We start from the raw sequence: 14856 nt of genomic DNA, 5'->3' as shown, positions 1-14856 counted from the left end.
ACCTGGTGGGAGCGCTGGGCACCTAGAGCGGAGGCCCTGAGTGGATCGGGGTGGACCTGGGTGTCACCCCGGAGAAGGCTGTAAGGATATGCAGATGAGCTGCAAGTCCTCCACAGCACCTGAAAGGCAGCCGGTGGTAGAGGTGGGTACCTCTCAGCTGAGGAAAGGCTTACCAGGGGTTAGGCCGAAGCCAGCATTCCTCCCCCTGAGGGTCGCCTGATCCTAGCCAAAAAGCACCTGGGGAACTCTGGGCACTTGGAGAGAAGGCCCTGGGAAGATCGGGGTGGAACTGGAGTCACCCCGGATACAGCTATGAGGAAATGCAGAAGGGCTGCAAGTCCTCCACAGCACCTGGTGGGAGCGCTGGGCACCTAGAGCGGAGGCCCTGAGTGGATCGGGGTGGACCTGGGTGTCACCCCGGAGAAGGCTGTAAGGATATGCAGATGAGCTGCAAGTCCTCCACAGCACCTGAAAGGCAGCCGGTGGTAGAGGTGGGTACCTCTCAGCTGAGGAAAGGCTTACCAGGGGTTAGGCCGAAGCCAGCATTCCTCCCCCTGAGGGTCGCCTGATCCTAGCCAAAAAGCACCTGGGGAACTCTGGGCACTTGGAGAGAAGGCCCTGGGAAGATCGGGGTGGAACTGGAGTCACCCCGGATACAGCTATGAGGAAATGCAGAAGGGCTGCAAGTCCTCCACAGCACCTGGTGGGAGCGCTGGGCACCTAGAGCGGAGGCCCTGAGTGGATCGGGGTGGACCTGGGTGTCACCCCGGAGAAGGCTGTAAGGATATGCAGATGAGCTGCAAGTCCTCCACAGCACCTGAAAGGCAGCCGGTGGTAGAGGTGGGTACCTCTCAGCTGAGGAAAGGCTTACCAGGGGTTAGGCCGAAGCCAGCATTCCTCCCCCTGAGGGTCGCCTGATCCTAGCCAAAAAGCACCTGGGGAACTCTGGGCACTTGGAGAGAAGGCCCTGGGAAGATCGGGGTGGAACTGGAGTCACCCCGGATACAGCTATGAGGAAATGCAGAAGGGCTGCAAGTCCTCCACAGCACCTGGTGGGAGCGCTGGGCACCTAGAGCGGAGGCCCTGAGTGGATCGGGGTGGACCTGGGTGTCACCCCGGAGAAGGCTGTAAGGATATGCAGATGAGCTGCAAGTCCTCCACAGCACCTGAAAGGCAGCCGGTGGTAGAGGTGGGTACCTCTCAGCTGAGGAAAGGCTTACCAGGGGTTAGGCCGAAGCCAGCATTCCTCCCCCTGAGGGTCGCCTGATCCTAGCCAAAAAGCACCTGGGGAACTCTGGGCACTTGGAGAGAAGGCCCTGGGAAGATCGGGGTGGAACTGGAGTCACCCCGGATACAGCTATGAGGAAATGCAGAAGGGCTGCAAGTCCTCCACAGCACCTGGTGGGAGCGCTGGGCACCTAGAGCGGAGGCCCTGAGTGGATCGGGGTGGACCTGGGTGTCACCCCGGAGAAGGCTGTAAGGATATGCAGATGAGCTGCAAGTCCTCCACAGCACCTGAAAGGCAGCCGGTGGTAGAGGTGGGTACCTCTCAGCTGAGGAAAGGCTTACCAGGGGTTAGGCCGAAGCCAGCATTCCTCCCCCTGAGGGTCGCCTGATCCTAGCCAAAAAGCACCTGGGGAACTCTGGGCACTTGGAGAGAAGGCCCTGGGAAGATCGGGGTGGAACTGGAGTCACCCCGGATACAGCTATGAGGAAATGCAGAAGGGCTGCAAGTCCTCCACAGCACCTGGTGGGAGCGCTGGGCACCTAGAGCGGAGGCCCTGAGTGGATCGGGGTGGACCTGGGTGTCACCCCGGAGAAGGCTGTAAGGATATGCAGATGAGCTGCAAGTCCTCCACAGCACCTGAAAGGCAGCCGGTGGTAGAGGTGGGTACCTCTCAGCTGAGGAAAGGCTTACCAGGGGTTAGGCCGAAGCCAGCATTCCTCCCCCTGAGGGTCGCCTGATCCTAGCCAAAAAGCACCTGGGGAACTCTGGGCACTTGGAGAGAAGGCCCTGGGAAGATCGGGGTGGAACTGGAGTCACCCCGGATACAGCTATGAGGAAATGCAGAAGGGCTGCAAGTCCTCCACAGCACCTGGTGGGAGCGCTGGGCACCTAGAGCGGAGGCCCTGAGTGGATCGGGGTGGACCTGGGTGTCACCCCGGAGAAGGCTGTAAGGATATGCAGATGAGCTGCAAGTCCTCCACAGCACCTGAAAGGCAGCCGGTGGTAGAGGTGGGTACCTCTCAGCTGAGGAAAGGCTTACCAGGGGTTAGGCCGAAGCCAGCATTCCTCCCCCTGAGGGTCGCCTGATCCTAGCCAAAAAGCACCTGGGGAACTCTGGGCACTTGGAGAGAAGGCCCTGGGAAGATCGGGGTGGAACTGGAGTCACCCCGGATACAGCTATGAGGAAATGCAGAAGGGCTGCAAGTCCTCCACAGCACCTGGTGGGAGCGCTGGGCACCTAGAGCGGAGGCCCTGAGTGGATCGGGGTGGACCTGGGTGTCACCCCGGAGAAGGCTGTAAGGATATGCAGATGAGCTGCAAGTCCTCCACAGCACCTGAAAGGCAGCCGGTGGTAGAGGTGGGTACCTCTCAGCTGAGGAAAGGCTTACCAGGGGTTAGGCCGAAGCCAGCATTCCTCCCCCTGAGGGTCGCCTGATCCTAGCCAAAAAGCACCTGGGGAACTCTGGGCACTTGGAGAGAAGGCCCTGGGAAGATCGGGGTGGAACTGGAGTCACCCCGGATACAGCTATGAGGAAATGCAGAAGGGCTGCAAGTCCTCCACAGCACCTGGTGGGAGCGCTGGGCACCTAGAGCGGAGGCCCTGAGTGGATCGGGGTGGACCTGGGTGTCACCCCGGAGAAGGCTGTAAGGATATGCAGATGAGCTGCAAGTCCTCCACAGCACCTGAAAGGCAGCCGGTGGTAGAGGTGGGTACCTCTCAGCTGAGGAAAGGCTTACCAGGGGTTAGGCCGAAGCCAGCATTCCTCCCCCTGAGGGTCGCCTGATCCTAGCCAAAAAGCACCTGGGGAACTCTGGGCACTTGGAGAGAAGGCCCTGGGAAGATCGGGGTGGAACTGGAGTCACCCCGGATACAGCTATGAGGAAATGCAGAAGGGCTGCAAGTCCTCCACAGCACCTGGTGGGAGCGCTGGGCACCTAGAGCGGAGGCCCTGAGTGGATCGGGGTGGACCTGGGTGTCACCCCGGAGAAGGCTGTAAGGATATGCAGATGAGCTGCAAGTCCTCCACAGCACCTGAAAGGCAGCCGGTGGTAGAGGTGGGTACCTCTCAGCTGAGGAAAGGCTTACCAGGGGTTAGGCCGAAGCCAGCATTCCTCCCCCTGAGGGTCGCCTGATCCTAGCCAAAAAGCACCTGGGGAACTCTGGGCACTTGGAGAGAAGGCCCTGGGAAGATCGGGGTGGAACTGGAGTCACCCCGGATACAGCTATGAGGAAATGCAGAAGGGCTGCAAGTCCTCCACAGCACCTGGTGGGAGCGCTGGGCACCTAGAGCGGAGGCCCTGAGTGGATCGGGGTGGACCTGGGTGTCACCCCGGAGAAGGCTGTAAGGATATGCAGATGAGCTGCAAGTCCTCCACAGCACCTGAAAGGCAGCCGGTGGTAGAGGTGGGTACCTCTCAGCTGAGGAAAGGCTTACCAGGGGTTAGGCCGAAGCCAGCATTCCTCCCCCTGAGGGTCGCCTGATCCTAGCCAAAAAGCACCTGGGGAACTCTGGGCACTTGGAGAGAAGGCCCTGGGAAGATCGGGGTGGAACTGGAGTCACCCCGGATACAGCTATGAGGAAATGCAGAAGGGCTGCAAGTCCTCCACAGCACCTGGTGGGAGCGCTGGGCACCTAGAGCGGAGGCCCTGAGTGGATCGGGGTGGACCTGGGTGTCACCCCGGAGAAGGCTGTAAGGATATGCAGATGAGCTGCAAGTCCTCCACAGCACCTGAAAGGCAGCCGGTGGTAGAGGTGGGTACCTCTCAGCTGAGGAAAGGCTTACCAGGGGTTAGGCCGAAGCCAGCATTCCTCCCCCTGAGGGTCGCCTGATCCTAGCCAAAAAGCACCTGGGGAACTCTGGGCACTTGGAGAGAAGGCCCTGGGAAGATCGGGGTGGAACTGGAGTCACCCCGGATACAGCTATGAGGAAATGCAGAAGGGCTGCAAGTCCTCCACAGCACCTGGTGGGAGCGCTGGGCACCTAGAGCGGAGGCCCTGAGTGGATCGGGGTGGACCTGGGTGTCACCCCGGAGAAGGCTGTAAGGATATGCAGATGAGCTGCAAGTCCTCCACAGCACCTGAAAGGCAGCCGGTGGTAGAGGTGGGTACCTCTCAGCTGAGGAAAGGCTTACCAGGGGTTAGGCCGAAGCCAGCATTCCTCCCCCTGAGGGTCGCCTGATCCTAGCCAAAAAGCACCTGGGGAACTCTGGGCACTTGGAGAGAAGGCCCTGGGAAGATCGGGGTGGAACTGGAGTCACCCCGGATACAGCTATGAGGAAATGCAGAAGGGCTGCAAGTCCTCCACAGCACCTGGTGGGAGCGCTGGGCACCTAGAGCGGAGGCCCTGAGTGGATCGGGGTGGACCTGGGTGTCACCCCGGAGAAGGCTGTAAGGATATGCAGATGAGCTGCAAGTCCTCCACAGCACCTGAAAGGCAGCCGGTGGTAGAGGTGGGTACCTCTCAGCTGAGGAAAGGCTTACCAGGGGTTAGGCCGAAGCCAGCATTCCTCCCCCTGAGGGTCGCCTGATCCTAGCCAAAAAGCACCTGGGGAACTCTGGGCACTTGGAGAGAAGGCCCTGGGAAGATCGGGGTGGAACTGGAGTCACCCCGGATACAGCTATGAGGAAATGCAGAAGGGCTGCAAGTCCTCCACAGCACCTGGTGGGAGCGCTGGGCACCTAGAGCGGAGGCCCTGAGTGGATCGGGGTGGACCTGGGTGTCACCCCGGAGAAGGCTGTAAGGATATGCAGATGAGCTGCAAGTCCTCCACAGCACCTGAAAGGCAGCCGGTGGTAGAGGTGGGTACCTCTCAGCTGAGGAAAGGCTTACCAGGGGTTAGGCCGAAGCCAGCATTCCTCCCCCTGAGGGTCGCCTGATCCTAGCCAAAAAGCACCTGGGGAACTCTGGGCACTTGGAGAGAAGGCCCTGGGAAGATCGGGGTGGAACTGGAGTCACCCCGGATACAGCTATGAGGAAATGCAGAAGGGCTGCAAGTCCTCCACAGCACCTGGTGGGAGCGCTGGGCACCTAGAGCGGAGGCCCTGAGTGGATCGGGGTGGACCTGGGTGTCACCCCGGAGAAGGCTGTAAGGATATGCAGATGAGCTGCAAGTCCTCCACAGCACCTGAAAGGCAGCCGGTGGTAGAGGTGGGTACCTCTCAGCTGAGGAAAGGCTTACCAGGGGTTAGGCCGAAGCCAGCATTCCTCCCCCTGAGGGTCGCCTGATCCTAGCCAAAAAGCACCTGGGGAACTCTGGGCACTTGGAGAGAAGGCCCTGGGAAGATCGGGGTGGAACTGGAGTCACCCCGGATACAGCTATGAGGAAATGCAGAAGGGCTGCAAGTCCTCCACAGCACCTGGTGGGAGCGCTGGGCACCTAGAGCGGAGGCCCTGAGTGGATCGGGGTGGACCTGGGTGTCACCCCGGAGAAGGCTGTAAGGATATGCAGATGAGCTGCAAGTCCTCCACAGCACCTGAAAGGCAGCCGGTGGTAGAGGTGGGTACCTCTCAGCTGAGGAAAGGCTTACCAGGGGTTAGGCCGAAGCCAGCATTCCTCCCCCTGAGGGTCGCCTGATCCTAGCCAAAAAGCACCTGGGGAACTCTGGGCACTTGGAGAGAAGGCCCTGGGAAGATCGGGGTGGAACTGGAGTCACCCCGGATACAGCTATGAGGAAATGCAGAAGGGCTGCAAGTCCTCCACAGCACCTGGTGGGAGCGCTGGGCACCTAGAGCGGAGGCCCTGAGTGGATCGGGGTGGACCTGGGTGTCACCCCGGAGAAGGCTGTAAGGATATGCAGATGAGCTGCAAGTCCTCCACAGCACCTGAAAGGCAGCCGGTGGTAGAGGTGGGTACCTCTCAGCTGAGGAAAGGCTTACCAGGGGTTAGGCCGAAGCCAGCATTCCTCCCCCTGAGGGTCGCCTGATCCTAGCCAAAAAGCACCTGGGGAACTCTGGGCACTTGGAGAGAAGGCCCTGGGAAGATCGGGGTGGAACTGGAGTCACCCCGGATACAGCTATGAGGAAATGCAGAAGGGCTGCAAGTCCTCCACAGCACCTGGTGGGAGCGCTGGGCACCTAGAGCGGAGGCCCTGAGTGGATCGGGGTGGACCTGGGTGTCACCCCGGAGAAGGCTGTAAGGATATGCAGATGAGCTGCAAGTCCTCCACAGCACCTGAAAGGCAGCCGGTGGTAGAGGTGGGTACCTCTCAGCTGAGGAAAGGCTTACCAGGGGTTAGGCCGAAGCCAGCATTCCTCCCCCTGAGGGTCGCCTGATCCTAGCCAAAAAGCACCTGGGGAACTCTGGGCACTTGGAGAGAAGGCCCTGGGAAGATCGGGGTGGAACTGGAGTCACCCCGGATACAGCTATGAGGAAATGCAGAAGGGCTGCAAGTCCTCCACAGCACCTGGTGGGAGCGCTGGGCACCTAGAGCGGAGGCCCTGAGTGGATCGGGGTGGACCTGGGTGTCACCCCGGAGAAGGCTGTAAGGATATGCAGATGAGCTGCAAGTCCTCCACAGCACCTGAAAGGCAGCCGGTGGTAGAGGTGGGTACCTCTCAGCTGAGGAAAGGCTTACCAGGGGTTAGGCCGAAGCCAGCATTCCTCCCCCTGAGGGTCGCCTGATCCTAGCCAAAAGCACCTGGGGAACTCTGGGCACTTGGAGAGAAGGCCCTGGGAAGATCGGGGTGGAACTGGAGTCACCCCGGATACAGCTATGAGGAAATGCAGAAGGGCTGCAAGTCCTCCACAGCACCTGGTGGGAGCGCTGGGCACCTAGAGCGGAGGCCCTGAGTGGATCGGGGTGGACCTGGGTGTCACCCCGGAGAAGGCTGTAAGGATATGCAGATGAGCTGCAAGTCCTCCACAGCACCTGAAAGGCAGCCGGTGGTAGAGGTGGGTACCTCTCAGCTGAGGAAAGGCTTACCAGGGGTTAGGCCGAAGCCAGCATTCCTCCCCCTGAGGGTCGCCTGATCCTAGCCAAAAAGCACCTGGGGAACTCTGGGCACTTGGAGAGAAGGCCCTGGGAAGATCGGGGTGGAACTGGAGTCACCCCGGATACAGCTATGAGGAAATGCAGAAGGGCTGCAAGTCCTCCACAGCACCTGGTGGGAGCGCTGGGCACCTAGAGCGGAGGCCCTGAGTGGATCGGGGTGGACCTGGGTGTCACCCCGGAGAAGGCTGTAAGGATATGCAGATGAGCTGCAAGTCCTCCACAGCACCTGAAAGGCAGCCGGTGGTAGAGGTGGGTACCTCTCAGCTGAGGAAAGGCTTACCAGGGGTTAGGCCGAAGCCAGCATTCCTCCCCCTGAGGGTCGCCTGATCCTAGCCAAAAAGCACCTGGGGAACTCTGGGCACTTGGAGAGAAGGCCCTGGGAAGATCGGGGTGGAACTGGAGTCACCCCGGATACAGCTATGAGGAAATGCAGAAGGGCTGCAAGTCCTCCACAGCACCTGGTGGGAGCGCTGGGCACCTAGAGCGGAGGCCCTGAGTGGATCGGGGTGGACCTGGGTGTCACCCCGGAGAAGGCTGTAAGGATATGCAGATGAGCTGCAAGTCCTCCACAGCACCTGAAAGGCAGCCGGTGGTAGAGGTGGGTACCTCTCAGCTGAGGAAAGGCTTACCAGGGGTTAGGCCGAAGCCAGCATTCCTCCCCCTGAGGGTCGCCTGATCCTAGCCAAAAAGCACCTGGGGAACTCTGGGCACTTGGAGAGAAGGCCCTGGGAAGATCGGGGTGGAACTGGAGTCACCCCGGATACAGCTATGAGGAAATGCAGAAGGGCTGCAAGTCCTCCACAGCACCTGGTGGGAGCGCTGGGCACCTAGAGCGGAGGCCCTGAGTGGATCGGGGTGGACCTGGGTGTCACCCCGGAGAAGGCTGTAAGGATATGCAGATGAGCTGCAAGTCCTCCACAGCACCTGAAAGGCAGCCGGTGGTAGAGGTGGGTACCTCTCAGCTGAGGAAAGGCTTACCAGGGGTTAGGCCGAAGCCAGCATTCCTCCCCCTGAGGGTCGCCTGATCCTAGCCAAAAAGCACCTGGGGAACTCTGGGCACTTGGAGAGAAGGCCCTGGGAAGATCGGGGTGGAACTGGAGTCACCCCGGATACAGCTATGAGGAAATGCAGAAGGGCTGCAAGTCCTCCACAGCACCTGGTGGGAGCGCTGGGCACCTAGAGCGGAGGCCCTGAGTGGATCGGGGTGGACCTGGGTGTCACCCCGGAGAAGGCTGTAAGGATATGCAGATGAGCTGCAAGTCCTCCACAGCACCTGAAAGGCAGCCGGTGGTAGAGGTGGGTACCTCTCAGCTGAGGAAAGGCTTACCAGGGGTTAGGCCGAAGCCAGCATTCCTCCCCCTGAGGGTCGCCTGATCCTAGCCAAAAAGCACCTGGGGAACTCTGGGCACTTGGAGAGAAGGCCCTGGGAAGATCGGGGTGGAACTGGAGTCACCCCGGATACAGCTATGAGGAAATGCAGAAGGGCTGCAAGTCCTCCACAGCACCTGGTGGGAGCGCTGGGCACCTAGAGCGGAGGCCCTGAGTGGATCGGGGTGGACCTGGGTGTCACCCCGGAGAAGGCTGTAAGGATATGCAGATGAGCTGCAAGTCCTCCACAGCACCTGAAAGGCAGCCGGTGGTAGAGGTGGGTACCTCTCAGCTGAGGAAAGGCTTACCAGGGGTTAGGCCGAAGCCAGCATTCCTCCCCCTGAGGGTCGCCTGATCGCTTACCGCTTGCTAAAAAGGAAGTACCGCTGGTCTACCACAACAGCCCGTCATAGCTGGCACTACAAAAATATTTTTATTTTGTAGCGCCAGTGTTTACTCTGCAGTAATCGGGCAGTGCCGTGTGCTGAACGGTTACCACCGGGTTAGTGCGAGAGCCCTTACCGCCACCTCAATGGTTGGTGGCAACGGCTCCCCCTGAAATGGCCACACAGCAAGTGCTTCACTTGCCGCACAGCCATTTCCTGAAAAAAAACAGACCTACTTTTTACCCGCTGTGGTAAATTGGGGCCTTGGCATTCATCAAAAAAACATGAGCCGCCAGCGCAGACCCTCTTTTACTGCAGCTTGGTAAAAGGGGCCCTTAGTTTGTTCAGCATTGTCTAGTGATCTGTTTTAGTCTCCTTCGCTGTGTTTAATAGAGCAAGGGCCATGCCATGCTGCCAGCAACATTTTCTTCTGAGGTGAGTAGGCTTATAATCTATGCCAAGATTCTTATAAATTAGATTTTCTATATACTTCCAACAAACAAGATCAGAACAATCATAAAAGACAAAACTGAAGCAGGCGAGCTTGGATTAGCTATATCAATATACATCTATATGAGAGACGCCACCAGTGAAGAATTTATTCTGTCTTCCATCTGCTAGCTAGAAGGATAATCTCATGGTCAGGTCTTTTCTAGCTGGAATGCCTGAGAAACCAAAATTAAAGATGTGATGGTCTGAATGTAAATTACAATTTTCTGTTGTGTTCTAGTCATAGGTTCATCACTGTATATACTGTTAAGTCTCCTGTCCATCATGACAAGTGGAGCATGGAGGAGTGACAAAAGATAATGACCTCAGGCCCTATGATTACAAGTACTGTGGCAAGGTGATCATCAACAGAGAACTGTCTTGAGAGGTAGAGAGAACATAAAACAAACAAGGATACAAACTTACACAACATACTACAACAGACTGAACACTGCTGCCATCCCACCACACCCTGGATGTAACTGTCACCACTTGTCTCCTTTTGATTTCAGCAGCACTGCTCTTGCCACTGCTGGTTCTCTCTTCCCCATCATGAAGCAGGTCTGCTCATGCAGAGGCTCTACTTCCTGTCAGCACCATATGCTTCTGTTTACTAAACTGGTCAGTGCCAGTAGAACCCATGCTGTTGTAGAAGAACAGAGCTACAGCTGGTATGCATATGACCTAGCAAACCGAACTATATTTTACCAGCATACCATGTAGGAAGGGTGGTGGGTAGTGGAAACAGCAGTAAAAATGGAGAAAGGAAAAGCAGAATGACAGAAGGCACATGCACTTAATTAAAAACATCCTGGGAAGAGGCTCTAGAGAAACCAAAACAAAAGTGGTAGTGTAGATTTTGAAGGAGGGAAGGAGACTGTTAGTGAATAAGGAGAGAAGAAAAAAATCTGGAGGGGGTGAGGAAAAGAATTTAAAAAAAAATGAGACTGAAGCGAATGAAAGAGCCCCAGATGCATATTAAAGAAATGTTTCCAATATTTAACATTTAAAATCTGAACCCACTAAAATTTGGGACTTGTGTTAATTTATATGCACATATAAGCTCAAAAGCTGTTATGCAGAATTTTTCAACCCTTGCTGCCAAATTTACATATGAGCTGCCTGGTATATATATATATATCATTGGATACTGGTAAAGGAAAGAGCCTTTTGGCAATAATCCCATTGAAGGAATTCTTCCTACCATTCTATAATAGTAGGAAGCCTCTACAAATAATACAGTACTGTCACAACAGTGCTTAGCATGGTTACGTGTTGTTAATTCTTATGTTTTAGCATCATGGCTTACATTTAACTGCGCTAAGCAATGCAGTGCTCTTGTGAAGCACTAAATGATCCCATAGAAAAGAATGGACTGAAATCATGCAGAGCTGTGCCTTCTTAAGCAAACTGCCAAAAAGAAGATATGGAACATTAAATATGTCACAGACAGCAGGTCTCTAGTTTTCATCTCTTCAATGCAATATTCAAAACTAGTAAAAAAAAAAAAGGCCCGTTTCTGACACTAAATGTTAGAGACGCCCATAGGAAGATATGGGCATCTCTAGCGTTTAGTGCACGCTAAAAACACTAATGCGCTTTTGTAAAAGGCCCACTTAATGGGATGAAAACGGTAACAGAATTCAAAAATGTGTGGGATAAACATAAAGGAATCCTGTTCAGAAGGAATGGATCCTCAGAACCTTAGCCGAGATTGGGTGGCAGAGCCGGTGGTGGGAGGCAGGGCTAGTGGCTCGGAGGCGGGGCTAGTGCTAGGCAGACTTCTACGGTCTGTGCCCTGAAAATGGCAGAAAGAAATCAAGGTCAGGTATACACAAAAAGTAGCACATATGAGTTTATCTTGTTGGGCAGACTGGATAGACCATGCAGGTCTTTTTCTACCGTCATCTACTATGTTACTATGTATATCATCTTGATTGGTATTTTGCAATGCCACAGAGGGGGTATAGAAAGTTTTCTTTTAATAAATAACTCAGAGTGGAACAATTTTGAGTATCTAAAATTCTAGAATCAGCTGCTACATCCAGAGCAGAGTGTTGAGGCCACACACACACACACACAAAAGAGACAACAAACCAGAACACACATGAGCTTCCACCCATTCCCCCCCCCCCCCCCCCCCCCCCCCCCCCCCCCCCCCCCCCCCCCCCCAAATATAGAATTTATTTTTTTTAAGGAAAGAAAGACACCACATGGAAGTTCCACAGCCATGCACAGCATATGCGAGTCTTTGGTTCCAGACACTGTATTTACCTATTTCACCATGCTTTGTGATGGGGCCTGCATGAATCTTCAAGATATCTAGCCTGGCTTGTTCATTTGGTAATTCAATATCTTGAAAAAAAAAAAAAGCAGAAAAATGTGAGGAGCAGAAAATGTAAACATGTACCAGTATACAAAGAAATAAAGGTCTTATAGTCACAATGGAACTGTTCTATATAGCTTACGGATTTTTCTATCCAGTCTTCCAGGACGCAACAATGCGGGATCCAGTGTGTCTGGTCTGTTTGTAGCCATAATCATTTTAACTCTGTGCAGGGTGTCAAATCCATCCATCTGGTTCAGTAGCTGAACACAAAACATGCATACTACTTAAACATTTTGGATACATGGAATTAGCATTTCATCCTTTTTAAGCAGCTATGCTACATGCTTGCTTAACTTTGGCTGAAATTATCAGATATACCGTGAGAATCCATCTCACTGGTTCAAGAATTCAACTTATTCTCAGATTATCAGAACTTAAAAAATGTATTTTAGGAGCCATGCGGGTATATAGGAGACTACAATTTGGGAAGAGGGAGTGCATATGTCTGTGTATAAGTACATATTACAGTCCCAAATTTATTTATAACACAACTCCACAATATTGAAGTTCCACACCTATAGGTATATACAAAAACTATTAAATCATGAGGGAAAGCCTCACAATTATACTATGTGCTCATAGAAATTCAGATCATTGGCAAAACTTTCCATTTTGTTCTTTTTATATCAAAATAATTTTTATGTGAAAAAATGTTTAACTTTTAAATATGCAAACGAAAATGGGTCCCCTCAACAGTGGCCAGCGTTTCACAGTTAGATTACTGCTGCATCAGAGACTCTTGAGAATCACAATAATTTTCTTGAGAGCGCTCTCTCCTGGAGCTTCTCTGTGTACCTGGAGCTCTACTCTTCCTCTTGGAAGAAGACACACACCAAAGAAGAGGAGCAGCACTCCAGAATTAGAGAGACTCCAGGACAGAGCTCTCTGAGAAAATTATTGTTGCCCCGAGATCCTCTGATGCAGCAATTAATTTAACTGTGAAATGCTGGCCGCCATTGAGAGGACCCATTTTTGTTTGCACCACATTTAAAAGTTGGGTTACACATTTTTTCACATAAAAATTATTTTGATATAAAATGAACACGATGAAAAGTTTTTCCAATGACCTGAATTTCTAGGAGCACAGTTAGTGCCAATTCTGAGGATTTCCCTCCTGATGTATTAGTTTTTGTATATACCTAATATAGGAATAGTTTGTCACAACATTCTTGTATTGTAAACATTTTACTACAGACAACTTTCCTTTGCAAAAGGAAACGTTTTCCATGACCTCACAACAAGTGTTATATTGCTTAAAGTATGTCAAAGAAAACCGTTAAGTCTGAAATGTTTTGTAACAAAGCACTTTGGACTGATGATATGAAAATCAAACTGTTTGGCCATAACCACACAAGATTCTTTTCCCTCTGAAGATAAGCCAAATCATTTGAAGAAAAGAACCCAGTGCCAAACATTAAGCACAGAGGTGATCTACTGTACTTTGGAGCTGTATGACAGTCAGTGGCAAAGGAAATACTGTGCGAGTGGAAGGAATAAAGGATTCAACTGAACATCAATGGAGTAGAGTAACCTAGTGGTTAGAGCAGCAGGCTGACTGGGAAAGCCAGATTTCAAACCCTGTCCCTCAACCCATGTACAGTGCCTGAGAGCATGAAAAAAAAAGTTTAAAGTTAATATGAGTAAAGTCTGAAGAGCTTTTACATGACAGATATTTGGAACAGAAAGAAATAGTCTGCTTTTCTGTTATTTACATTACTGAGGCAGCCACAAATTAAAAATCACTACAGTGAAAATGATTAGCTCATACAGCATGTGATGCCATCTGTAACTGCATCTGCACTACCCAAGTTGTAAAGGACTTAAATACAAATCGATTTACGCATCTAGCTTTTCCTATAAAAGCACACAACTGTGGAACGCATTACCAAAAGCCTTGAAAATGACGTACGACCACCTAAACTTCCGGAAATCACTAAAAACCAACCTTTTCAAAAGGGCAAACCCCACCGATCCAACTTAGATGCCTCCCTGCAACACAACAAAAGTACGTAATGGACAAAACTCAACTCTTCCGTTGTACGTTTCCCTAATGTGGCTATATGCCACTCAAACTTTATCGGACCACTACATCACTTTGTATTTGTTCTCACCGGAGTCTGCAAACACCTCTCCGGTACTATGTAAGCCACATTGAGCCTACAAATAGGTGGGATACAAATGTAATAAAAAAAATATATATATATATAGACCAACTACGTTCAGTGCATGTTAGGTAAGTTTTGCACAGAAAAAAATCAGTTACCAGCTGTATGTGAAAAATGAATAGTTTAAGGAATTTCTAAAAATGACAACTTGTCAGTAATAATCACCATTATGTGAGGTCTGGCAATTACTAAACAGAAAATACATTTTCCTTCAAAACCTGCTCATCCTATTATCAACCACTTATTTTACGAAAGAAGGATAGAGGAACTAAGAGCTCCAGGTTACAAAGGAATCCTGCAACCCGTGTGACTGCATATTCAGTTTTAGGTTTACCAGATCTAGGGGTGTAGCCAGACTTCACGGTGGGAGGGGGCCAGAGCCCGAGGTGGGGTAGGGGCACATTTTGTTCTGCCGCCCCGCCACCTCCCCTGCTGCTCCCCACCCACTGTCGCAGTAAATACCTTGGCTGGCAGGAGTCCCCAACTCCCACCAGCTGAAGTATTGTCCAGCGTCGCATTGCCTGCCCTGCTCTGTCTTCCCTTCATGTCCTACACGCTCCTTTTAGTGAAATTGAGCATGCTCAGTTTCGCTAAAAGCAGCATGCCGGTTGTGAGGGGAAGACAGAGCAGGGCAGGTAACGCGGCGGTGCTGGAGACAGGTGCTGGACAATGCTTCAGCATGTGTAAGTTGAGGACCCCCGCCAGCAAACCAGGGGCCCAGAGGAAATTAGAGGGGGCCCAGGCTCCCGTGGCCCCACATAACTATGCTACTGACCAGATCTGTATACATCCTGCATATCTTGTTTAAAAAAAAAAAGAAAAGAACATTATGCCATTT

General features: G+C 52.8%; 1 protein-coding gene across 1 annotated transcript in view; it reads right to left on the bottom strand.

Moving 5' to 3' along the window:
* PSMC6 (proteasome 26S subunit, ATPase 6) overlaps positions 1-14856 on the bottom strand; it is a 118864-nt gene that overhangs the window by 16575 nt on the left and 87433 nt on the right. The window contains exons 11-12 of the mRNA XM_030214737.1: positions 11933-12053; positions 11739-11819 (exon numbers count right to left, since the gene is read on the bottom strand). Of these exons, the coding sequence (XP_030070597.1) occupies positions 11739-11819; positions 11933-12053 (202 nt within the window). The remainder of the gene's footprint in view (positions 1-11738; positions 11820-11932; positions 12054-14856) is intronic.

The sequence above is a fragment of the Microcaecilia unicolor genome, chromosome 9 (genome assembly GCF_901765095.1).
Source record: "Microcaecilia unicolor chromosome 9, aMicUni1.1, whole genome shotgun sequence".
Classification (NCBI taxonomy): Eukaryota; Metazoa; Chordata; class Amphibia; order Gymnophiona; family Siphonopidae; genus Microcaecilia; species Microcaecilia unicolor.
Note: the sequence above shows the minus strand (reverse complement) of the source record. Positions and strands in the feature narration are given on the sequence as shown.